The sequence below is a fragment of the Plectropomus leopardus genome, chromosome 22 (assembly GCF_008729295.1).
Source record: "Plectropomus leopardus isolate mb chromosome 22, YSFRI_Pleo_2.0, whole genome shotgun sequence".
Taxonomy (NCBI): domain Eukaryota; kingdom Metazoa; phylum Chordata; class Actinopteri; order Perciformes; family Serranidae; genus Plectropomus; species Plectropomus leopardus.
In genome coordinates, this window is record NC_056484.1 from 8,203,167 (window position 1) to 8,215,834 (window position 12,668).

General features: G+C 39.3%; 1 protein-coding gene across 1 annotated transcript in view; it reads right to left on the minus strand.

Annotated features, from left to right (window-relative positions):
* snd1 (staphylococcal nuclease and tudor domain containing 1) overlaps positions 1 to 12,668 on the minus strand; it is a 245,358-nt gene that overhangs the window by 152,765 nt on the left and 79,925 nt on the right. Inside the window, exon 16 of the mRNA XM_042511217.1 lies at positions 10,152 to 10,261. Coding sequence (XP_042367151.1) covers positions 10,152 to 10,261 — 110 coding nt within the window. The remainder of the gene's footprint in view (positions 1 to 10,151; positions 10,262 to 12,668) is intronic.

The following is a 12,668-nucleotide window of genomic DNA, read 5'->3' on the forward strand; positions in this document are numbered from 1 at the left end:
CAGTAGGAACTACTATTAACAGCACTGGGCTCACAAGGTGGGTTTCAAGGTCAAACTTTAAATTACAAATTTAATCTCTATTTAAATTAAAAACTAGCATGCTTTGCCAGTACTCTTGCCGCTACTCTATTTCACCAAGTGAAACACGTCCACCATCATTAACACTGAAACACAATTATTGCTCAACTGTGACACACTGTCAAGGATAACAGACTTGAAAGTGGAAAATGGATTGTACCGCAAACAGAGCTGCAACCATTAATCAATTAATCATCAGTTGTCAACTATTAAATTAATCACAGACAAATACCAGTCTTAGTTATTTCTTAGAAAAAAATATGTAAAAATTCTCTAAATACAGCCTCTTAAATAGAGCTGCAATTATTTTTTTATTAATCAGTTGGTCAATTAAAAAACTATCTTCATAATTACTGCTTCAGTCATTTTCAGGCAAAAAATGTCAAGTATTTGCCAGTTCTAGCTTCTTAAATGTGAGAATTTGCGGCTTTTCTTTGTCATTTATGAGAGTATGACAGTGGGATTTGGTAAATATATGATAGTGTACGGTTTTAGACTGCTGGTAGGACAAAAGGTGAAATTTGAAGATGTCACTTTGGGCTCTGGGAAATTGTGATGAGTAGTTTCACTTCTTTCAATGTTTAATTGTGAGGAAAATCAGCAGATAATTGAAAATAAAGTAATTATTACTTGCAGCCCTATTCTTAATAGTGTATAAATTGTCTGGTTTCTTAACTGTTTTCTGACAGTAAACTGAATATTTTTGGGTTGTTGACGACAAAAAAAAAGACATTTGAGGACACCATCTTGGACTGGGGCACAACTTCCCCCATTTTGTAACATTTTATAGACCAAACAACTGGTCAATTATTTAGGAAAATAATCAAGGCATTAATCAACAATTGTAAGTTAGCCCTTATAGCGAAGGTGTACAGCTTTTTCCAAAAGCATCAAAAAGATTGTTTTGGGGTTTTTGGGGTTTTTTTCTGAGCTCAACTGAGGTTTGTATCAACACTAATACTAGTAAATGCCCAAATAAAGGCACATGTGGTAAAGAGGATTGATTTGAGTGTAATGTTGAAATCATTAAAAGCCATATTTAGATCATATCACTCAACAAAAAAACTGCATGTTGCTGTTTGTAACAATTAACCTCCAACTAATCTGATAATTGATTTATCTGTTTAAGAAAAATAAGTCAAATTCTCTGCTTCCAGCTACCTTGATGTCAATATCTTCTGGTTTCTTTTTCTCATCTGTGACAGTTAGCTGAATATTTTAGGTTCTGGAAAAAACAAGACATTTATAAGGATGTTGTTTTGGGAAACGATCTACATTTTTCACCATTTTATGACATTTTATTGATCAAACAACTAATCAATCAATTCATAAAACAACTGTTAGTTGCAGCTCTTACGGGTCCACTCAGGTTTGCATCAACACCAATAATGAAAAATGCACAGATTAGGGCATGTTTGTAATTTTTCAATTAACAAGTTGTAAAAAAATTTATAATGTCAAACATTTTTTATTTGCCGACGTGGATTTATTTTTGCATTATCATTTATTGAAAGCTTCACTCAAATAAAAAATACCCGCATGTTACTGAAACACTATAAGAAGAATCAGATGGTAAACCCTATGAAATATTTCTGGTATGGATGTAGTCCAGACTGCAGCAGTTATGAATGGATGGGGACAGATCCTGTCTGTGGCTATAAAGCAGCAGTAATCTGGATATGGGGCAGCCTCCTGCACTCGTGGTTTGTTTAACTACAGTATGTGGTGGGAAAAAAGGGCCCGAGGGGCAGTTCACCGTCCCCACCGTCCGTCTGTCTCGCTGACCAGGAAACCACACCATGCATTATTCATCATGTGTACTCACATTCTCTCTCTGTATCGCTCCCTCTCTTACATACACTCACACAGACACACACTCAGCATCCCAAAGCATGAGAAAGAAAAACAAGACAAAAATAGATGCAAGACACACAAATGCATGTGGACAAAACGAGCCGCTGTGGACGACAGAATGTGAGGCAAGTGTGTGAAAGAGGGAGAGGGGGAGAGGAAGAGACGCGGTCAAAGCTGTACTTGTATAATCGGCCTCATGCCAAAATAATTCAAGCGTGATCGGAAATCAATGTGAGAGCATGGAAGCTGTGGAGAAATCCGATGCTGTCCTGCGGCCCTGAAAGGCAAAATAAGACGTAGAAAAGAGGCTCAAATGCATGAAGGATGCATTCTGTGTGCCTCTATGTGTGTGTGTGAGGAATGCTAAATGAATTGATCGGAGTTGCGCTGACCACAGATGTGCACAGAGGCAGATGGAAGAAAAGCCAGACAACTAGATAACACTTCAATTATCCAGCTGCCACATTGTGCCTATTTATACCTGTGGTACTATAAGAATTACCACACAGAGAACAGAAAGCAAAATCCTCTTGATATTACAAAGGTGCTGGATGTATTAGCATTTAATTAAAATGCTCACCAAGAACAGTTATTAAAGCAGAGAGCCCTGCGATCTGTCAAGGCAGGCATTAGCGGGGCATCTGTGATGCTGGCACAGTGACTCATCAACGCTCCACAACACGACCTCCTGCAGGTCTGATGGCAGCCTGAGCCAACCTCCACCGCATGCAACATTCACGTCACAAGGTGGAGTAAGGTGGGTGAGAGGGACCCGTTGTGGGCAGAGTTTGGGACGGCATGTGCAGGGGAGTAAGACGCATAACACCGAAAAATGACACTCTGCAGGTAAGTGCCTGTGTGTGCCTGTGTGTGTGTGTGTGTGTGTGTGTGTGTGTGTGTGTGTGTGTGTGTGTGTGTGTGTGTGTGTGTGAAGGTTAGGACTATGGCAATTATGTTAAAATGCTGATTCAAATTTGTTTTGTTGCCTGATTACTGCAATTATCTTTTATCATGTTATTTCTTTTAACCGCAGTTGATATTTAAGGTGAAAAGAAACCTTTCTAAATTGTTGTACATACACCACACAGGGTTACTGCGGGGTAGATCTAAGACTTTAAGAGTTTTTTTTAATGCCACTCAGAATTAAGTTTAATACCAATATTCTAATAACCAAAGTTGAGGGGAAATTTTTTTCCCCAAAAATTTTATTGTAACATAAAACATTACTTTTTTGGTCTGGTATTAAAGTTAGATTATCTACATCAAATATAAAAAAAAAAAAAAACGATGATTGGATTCCCATCATTACGAGTTTAGAGAAAGGAACTGATTTAATTATTTAACAAAAAAATGGATGTTACCAATTATTGAGATTTTGCAACATCAGGAATAAGGATTCGTAAAATCCTATATCCAATCCTACATTTGAGCATTTTTTAGGCTTTTAAAGATTAATTTAAACCAATATAATGACAATAAATGTCTTATTTTTACATTAATGAATTCAAAGCCTTTCAAGACTTCTTAAGGATTTACGGAAACCTGACTATAAACTATCTATCAAACTTTAAAACAGTAACTCTGACACCTTTTGAAAATACATTTTCCTACTAAAAAGAGGGTTGACAAGTTTTCATAGACTGGAAGACTTCGAGCGATAATGACCTGCAACTACACCCCATTTGTCACTTTTATCTCAGGTGCATTCGAATTTAGGATAATCCATCACAGGGGCATAATACTGTATATATTCAGTCTCTTAAAACAAGCTGTAAGATTTTTTTTGGCTTGGATGTAAACACATTGTTGGAGATCATCTTTATTGGCCTGACATACCTGGACAAAGGCCTCTTTAATGCATGTGCATGTTTTCTTTTATGCTGAGAAGTGGGGATGGGTGCCGAAACCTGGTATTAAAAGGGCCCCGGTGCTTAATTACTAAAAAACCTAGCAGGGCAGCAAAATTAATCAAATATTAATCACAATCCTGATTTTGGCTTCCCACAAATAAATGAAGGTGATCATATAAAACTCCATCCATCATCTATTAACCATCATTAACCATCATTAGCTATTGTTTAAAGAAATTCAGATTCAGGAAAGGAAAACATCATATGCAAAGACTGCATGACACCATGCTGCCAAGCAAAACAACTAACGGTAATTTGTTAAACAACCTGAAAAAAATTTTAGTATGACGAATGCATAAAGGCCTCTAGTGGCTTCTAGAAGATGCACTATTTTGATGCAAAGATTTAGAAAATAGCACAACATGGACATGAATGCACTACTTTGTTTCTTTTATGTGAAAGTGCAATAAAAAATGTCCATGAAATCAATGAATAATCATGAGAAATAACTGTGATCTCAATATTGATCACAATAATCATGATGATCATTTTGGCCATAATCATGCAGCCCTAGACCATAGTATGCTCACCCACATGCACACACACATACACACACACGACACCGAGTGAAGTCAACGAACAGCGGAGCAGAGAGGTCCAAAGCTACATTTGTTTGTTTAAGTCCGTACAATGAAACCTTAGCCAACAAAAGCCAATACTTTATTATTAAATAGTGACTTTGCTGATGTAAACATCACTGCTGCTGCTCTAGAAACAACGCTTAGTTACATTTAAAGTATTAAGTTCTGAATTCATTAATTTTTAAGGTTTTTTTTTTTTTTTTGGAAAGCCATTATACAGTAATGAAAAAGAACCAATACAAGTATCAAAAAAGACTGAATCTATTATTATAAGAGAAGTAGCATTACTAAAACCCTAATGACATGCATCCATACTGAGAACTGAGTTAGAAAATGTAAACTATGAACATCTCTGTGTATGAGACTGAGAAATTGTTAGTGAGTAGGCAGTCGGGGCAGTGCAGCAGATGAGAGACCACCCAGACTGAATGAGGTCAACAGGACTGACAGTACACGTAGGTGGATCAGTACATCGCATATTACTGTCCACTTAGCCTGCTCTCGTCCCCGCTCAATCAAACACTCCATCTCTGCTTCACCCTCTTTTTCTTATTCCTGCTTCCTCACCCGCCTGCTGATCAGTTATACAACTCCAAACACACACAACGACAGTTCCAATCAACTGTGCTGATTATACCAAATAAAAAAAGTTTCAGAGCTGATTAGTGCAAACTACTTACTCTTAAATAAAATATTACAAATGCTACAAGTAGATGCAACTGGTATCTGCAAAATGTGAAATTATGTTAAAACCGACAGAAGCTGAAATTAAATTTAAAAAAAGTCATCAGTCAGCGACCCTTCACTCAACTAAGATTGCTACAAGTCTAGCAGCTGTTTTGGGGGGATATTGCTAATCAATGTGCTGTGCAGTGTGCTTCTGGGGACGTTTTGGTCTCCAGATTTTGCTGCGGAGTGAACTCTCTTGACTTTAATGATACTCTTTGATACATGGACCAGTGTGCACGCTGCAGCAGCAGAGGGAGGAAGAAATACTGAAGAAATACTGTAAGGCTCTGTGATAATGTTATCTACTCTCTTCTGCTTAGAAGTGGTGAATTTACAGCTAACAGCAACTTAAAACAACACCGTCTCTGGCTTTTGTTTGATATCTAGTTTTGGCAAAAAAATGTTCCACAACTGCAACTGGTCATTAGCGCTGTTAGCTTGTTTACTATATTACATGAATGCCTGCTGCCACACTGAGCCTCGCTCAAACATTTAATACAAAGAGTTGTTAAAATTTTGTATTGAACTGCTGAGTCTGATTCGACTGGCAGCCTAATTCTGACTCAGGTAGAGCCCTAGTCTGACATTAAGGTAAAGCAGAGTAAATACTCTCAATATAGCATAGACATAAACTGATATTGATTTTTTTTTTTATTGATTTTTTTTTTAGGTAGCTAAAAAATATTTTGTAGCGGACCCATGTCAGACCCCAGCCTGTCTCTCCAAACTGGGGGCATAATGACTGACATCTGCTGTTTGTAATCCACTGTCTATGGATAAGCACCTCATACAAACCTGCTTCAAAAAATCTGCACTATCCCTTTAAATAGCTTGTAACTTTGAGGTGTGATGAGCTTCACTTTGATGCCAGCATCACACAGTCATTGTCACTTTTTTTCACAGCCCTCTCAGTTTGCAATAACGCTAATTAAACATACAATTGTTCTAATGAGGCGTTAGTAACAGTTTAAATATTGTTTCACCGACTTGCGTGTTTTGTTAACTAACACTACACCACTAATTATGTCCCATCTCTAGCTGACTCATGCTAGATAAACACGTCAATGCGGTAAAAATTTGTCCTCCCTCCTGGTTAGGCTGAGCGTTTGAAGTTGCCACCCAAAAAGCATCAAGAAAAATCAGCAGAGAGCCTCGGTGACAGAGACTCTTTGAATGGATGGTGTTTTTGTCAATGGAAGGTGGGAGGTGAGAGAAATTAAATGGAAGACATCAAATAAGTAAAAAGGGGAAATGTCTGGGGTGGTGTTTACCAATGTGTTTGCTTTTTTTTCCCCCTCAGAATTCTGTGCTGCTGTTTCGGTTCCACGCTGGGAACGGGAGCAGTGTCTGTCAGAGATTAACACAACACAGAGGGAGCGGGAAGAGAGAGAGAGAGAGAGGCAACAGACGGGGGAAGAGAGGAAGAAGGGAGGTAGGGATAAAGGAAGACAGAGGAGATAAACACAAAAGTGATTTTTGAAAAGAAGGAGAGAAATCTTTAAAAGTGAATCAGCAGAGAGACACAGAGAGAATGAGGGGTGGTGGCAGCGGGGGTTTATAAATAGAGGAGACAGAGACCGGGGCCTCTCCCCTCACTGGATGCCACATTAATTATGCGTGTCTGCATCAGGAGAAATTAAGACGTGGCTGTGTGGCAGTTTAGAGAGAGAAATTGAGGAGGGAGGGGGACGGGGAGAAATGGCAGGCGTTGAGGGAGAGAGCAAATGTCAGTCTGAGAATTAAAAACTGGACACCAAAGACGACGGCGGGAGGCGAGAATGAGGCACAAATGAGTGGAAAGCGGAGCGAGAGAAAAGGCTATTAGTGAAAGACCAAAACAGCGGCACAAAAGCAAGAGAAGCGCGCTCACGTCTGCACCCAAACTCACTTTCAAAAGGAGACGAGAGAGACAGAGCAGCTAATTACAGAATGGAAACACACAAGTGTGAAAATAAAAAAAAGCATACGGACCATTGAGTCAACATGTCATCAAATCGACAAAACCCTACAAAGCTCAAAATGGCTCATTGAGCGTTAAATATTTTATGAATGCAAATAAATACGCCGCCAAAACCCAAATCAAATGTTATTCACGTGAGGCCCATCTTCTGAACATCTTAAACAGCTTTCTGCAATCAGATGTTATTCAGAGATGAATCAACAGCAGAATCTTATGCTAATGAAATCAAATGATCCATATTCATGCTCGAGTGTGACACACACCTTAATAACCTGTTTCGGTCACACTCGCTGTTCTGTTTGGGGATAGGAGAGAAAGACGGATTAAGGACACCTAGTGTTTCTACCTCTCCTTCCCACATCATGTCTTTTATTCTGCTCTCGTTAAGAGCTCCGCCACTTCCTCTCACCTCTTCACCCCGGCTTTCTCTCATGCAACTCTCTCCTGTTTCACTGTCAGGTGTTGTATAATGTTACACTATCGTTTGACTCTTTTCCAGCTACATGTGCGCCTGTTTCACAGCTGTCACTTGGGTTTGTTTTTTTTATCCCTTGCCACGATCCATTTTAACTCTTTGAAACCTGGAATGACATCAATTTTCTCGTGCTGCATTTAGACATCTTTCTTATGAAACCTGAGCAATCTGGTTTAATTTCTTTTGATAACACAGCTAAGAAGGCGAGGAGAAACTTGGCAAGAGATTTCCCACAATATGCTAGAAATTCAGAAAAACCTACAAGAAAATGAGCTGTATTTTTTTTAACAATTATCTGTCAATCTGTTTATTTATACCTTTTTAAAAAATACCTTTTCCTTTTTTTCTGCTTAATTTCAGGTGATTTTTTTTGTTAACTTGTAAGGCGCGCCGCCACAGGGAGATGAATGTGTGGGAGATCCTGTTAATAGCTCATTTTAAGATACCGAAAAAATGACGTACTCCTCCCCTAGAGACAATGTACCGATAATATTATTATTATGCCAATATATCCCTTTAAATCCTACACACTGGATCTGATTTTCGACATAGGGATTTGTTACTTTCTTTTGGTTAATGATTTTTTTATTGGAAAAGTGACAACTCTCATGTGTGAACATTTAGGTGTGTTGTTATCTCCTCAAATGTGTCCGTTTGTGAGCGTGCAACTTTGTGTTCATATTAGCCCATAACAGCAGGTCAGTGCAGCCAGCCAAGCAGCCCCCGCACCGGTCTCGGGACTCATTATATGGCTCGGTCCTGCCTGCTAACTCCCACCTACCTGCGAAAAAACTTGCTGACACCACCGATGACTGGCAAGGGAGAAAATGTGTGAGAAAAGTGTGTGCATCAGAGTGTGTACGGATGGGAGAGGTTATGTGCGAGATAACAAATGCCTAATTTAATCTGCACGCGTATCGGAAAGGAGAGTGTGGCAAAGTCTTAGATTAATTATGCATTTGTGCATCTGTAAAAAATAATAAACACATCAACCTGTCAGTGCTGGAGAACCTCTGCACTGCGCTGACTCATGGCAGGGGGTTTGCATTTCTGTCAATCAAAATCCTCTGTTGCTTGCATCAATTATTTCACAGTCGAAGCTTTCTAGATCCAACCTATACTCCTGGCTAGCCCCCCCCCCACACACACACACACACACATACTGCCATACACACTCTCTAACACAAGTCCACCTCCAACGCCAGGCAAGGCTACATTTCCATGACAATTAAACACCGGAGGACAGTGGAGTCAGCCACCCTACGCAAAAAAAAGCCCTTTAAAGCGGTGATAGGAATGGAGAGGTGGAGTTAAAGAGAGCAAAAAGAGAGGGAGTGTGCGGCCTGGATAAGTGGTGGCAGGATTATAGCTAGTTCCATCATGGCTTTGGTCCGTTCACTGCTTCTTATAAAAACCTATTAGCATGTGAATGAACAGGCACACAGTGGAGTTTTGTAAAGCCCAGGAGCACTGATCCACTATCAGGTGAGCTTTCCATAAACTGGGAGGAAGCGGGGGAGGATGGTGTGTGTGAGAGAGAGAGTGTGTGTGTGTGTGTGTGTGTGTGTGTGTGTGTGTGTGTGTGGTCTTTTGGGGTGGTTAGTCGACTTGACTGTGGCCACTTTCGTTTGGATTTCTTCTGAGATTTCACAGCACTCAAGGTACAAGTACAGTCCTTTAAATGCTGCAATTAAAGTCACTTGGGAGTAAACAATTTAATCAGCTTAAGGCCCAATCCATGTAGTGCCTGTTTCTGATGTCAAGCATCAAATCAAATGTCAAACTGTCAAAGGAAAAAAAAACAAAAATTTTAGTGGGGGGGGGGGGGGATTAGACATACATAAGAGCCAGGGATTGAACCACCAATCTTCAGCTCACCAGAGTGCATTTCTCTTGTGGAAAAAATGTCTTTCTAGAAGTTTTTTGGAGACACTGTCCAAACAAGACATCCTGTCTTATTTTGTAGGAAATGCATATGGAAGTGTTTTGCTTTTGTCTGAGCCTTTTCATTTACTACTTAATATACAAACTGCTGTTTTGGTTTACATTGTTTATACTTATTGTATTATGTGTGATTAATAAATAAAACACATCTAATACATGAATTACAATACTGTCTACTAATTATTGTTTTCTTATTTCGGTGACAAATTGCTCGGAAAATGCATCCACTGTTAATATCATAATTCTTTTTTTTTTCTCTAAATGAACAAATTAAATTAAAGAAGTTTTAATTTGTGTTGCTCAAATAAAATGGGCTTGAATCAATATGGCAATCTCACAAAAGCAAAGCCAGAACGCCTGATAGAAATTTGTTTTCAAGCCAGAGCAGCTTCTGTGCTTATCAGTAAAAGTATAATAGACATTATTCTTCTCGCATCTCTGAACTAAAATGATCTTGTGCTCAAAGCGGACTAAACTTGGACTGCGGGTGTGAAAATAAAAAACGCAGCAGTGTGGGTGCCAAAATAGCAGAACACCAAGAGCTAGCAACACAGGAACTGGGCATTAAAACGCTGGGAAATGATAAAAGCAGGGCCAGCATGTCCCGCCGCACTGCTTACCTCCCTCTGCAGCACCAGCTCTTTGGTGAACAGCATGGCCTCGTCACTGAAGGGCTCGGCCACCTGCATCCCTCCGGGCATATTCCTGGAGCTGCGTGGACATTCAATACCTGGGTGAAGACAACACAGTTGCAGGATTAAAGGTCAGCACAGCGGCTAATCAAAACAGCAAGATGTCATGAATATATTTAACATTATTTAGCCTTGATAAGTCCAAAAAGACCAGGAAACATAACTGGATATGTCACTAAAAAAGCAGAAATACTGTGGCCATTAATATAAATATTCGTCTAGACTCGTATCTACAATTTTCAGGACCTCTGGTGCTCTGAACAACCACATCAAGCATCTGTCTCATCCCTCTTAATAGGTCAAGGTCAAAATTGCAGCAATATTTCACAAATGTATGTCCATGGTAAAACACAGATTAACCAGCTACACTATCATCAGCACTCACTGGATAATTGGTCATCAAGGGGTCAATCCTGAGTGCATCGAGTGCTTCTGTATAAGCAGTTTCGTCTGAAAATCAGCCTTGTTGGAATTTGCGTCTTTGGGACCCTTTGACATCAACTCTGCTAGATATTCAGAGGCTTTCTTGTAGAGTTCAGGTAGAAATGGATAAGCTTCGGGGCAGAGGTGGGGGAAGAGAAATGAGTGGGTATAAAGGCGCTGTGAGACTGTATCATTTCATGTTCGTCCTGTTTAAAAAAATATACTGTGATAAAAGGAGGCGTATGCAGGAAAGGTATATGCATAAAAGAGAAGTGCTGTGATTGAAGATGAATGTGTCTGGGCTGTAAGGGAGAGTGTTGATCTGACAGAAAGTTTTAAGTCTACACACATACTATGGACTTTGCATGTATCTGAGGAGCATGCCAAGCATCAATTGTGACTCACTTCTTTTGTCTTTTATACTACTGAGGACTCGATGTCCTGTATGTTCATGCAACATATGCCAACGTGTGCACAAGAAAGCCAAGTGTGTAAAAAAAAAAAGTTCTTTTTAAATTCTTGAATTGATTAACACACAAGCATGTAGGTTTTAGCTATAGATGTGTATTGGCAAGAATCTGGTGATATTATACCAATCATTATACAGGGGGTATAATTCTATATACTGCATTATACTGCAATACTGTAAGCAAAGCGGTATATTTAAAATGTTATTTTCAGATTTTATAGAACTGACAGTGTTCCCTTTGTGACTCTGTGTGTTCTTGTGTTCTGTGTGTTTACACTAGTATTTAGGGCCTGGCAGTGTTTCTTGGGTGACCAAGATTTGTGTCACCAATTCAGTAGTAGATCAAACATCTCACCTTCTGATGTTATGATGTTGAGTAATGATCAGAAAAGAGTTTTGCAGAACATAATAATGTCACAGTGACCAGATCTTATCAGTTCATTCTTCAGCCAATGTGAACGTTTGTGCCAAATTTGAAGAAAATCCCTCCAGGTGATCATAAGATGGCGCATTTATGACAATGAAAGCAATGCAAGTGTGACCCTGACCTTTAACCTCTGTTCATTCTTCAGTCCAAAACAATGTTTGTGCCAAATTTGAAAAAATCTCAAGGTTTTCTTGAGATAGCACATTCACAAGAAGCAACAGATGAAGTCAATTTGACCTTTGACCCCCAAAATCTGATCAGTTCACAGCAGAGTCCAACTGGATGTTTGTGCCAATTTTGAATAAATTTCCTGTCACTTTCACAAAAACGGAAAGACAGACATATGGACAGACTACCCCCAAACATAATGCCTCTGGCCATGGTTATCGCTGGTGCTGAGGTATAGAAATTGATTCAACAGTAGTTTTGGAGAATAAATATTGTATAAAAAAAATAAATAACTCGATACTCAAGTGTATCGAGTTTTCCTTGGTGTTGTATTGATTTATGCAGAGTAACTTAATGATAGTTTCAGTTGAGCAGAAAACCCTCCAGCATTGTACTAATAAAGCACCAGCTCTCTCCCAGAGTCCCTTTCCTCTCTGAATCCATGTTGAATTTAATGAGCTTCACAGGCATGACAGAAACATGTGTAAAAGGCCTCAGGGCAGACTCCTGAGGCAGAATATGCAAAGACGTAAAATCAGATGCATCATGGCCATTGTGTTGGCTCAGTGGTCACCTCGCAGTGAAACAATCCCGGCTTTGAAAATGACTTCATTTCCATGTGAGCTTGGCATATTCTCCCCACGTTCCCATGTATTCATATAGAGAGTGTTTCCCGGACTTTTCATTCAAGAGAGAGCTGAGCTCCTGCTCTAATGGGACAGTGATGGGAAACATAAGAATTACTGTATGTATTCCATTTTCTTTCATGGTCCTTAATTGTTTCCTGTCTATTAGCGATAATGCCCTCCAACATAAAATAATGTGCATTATTTAAATATAGGAACATGCACATAGTAAATTAAAGCCATGCTTAGAAGACAAATGATCATGATGACTGTGTTTTTGCTTGTTTTGTTCTTCAGTAATAGTGTCATTTTGTGGCATGTTGATGGTTTAT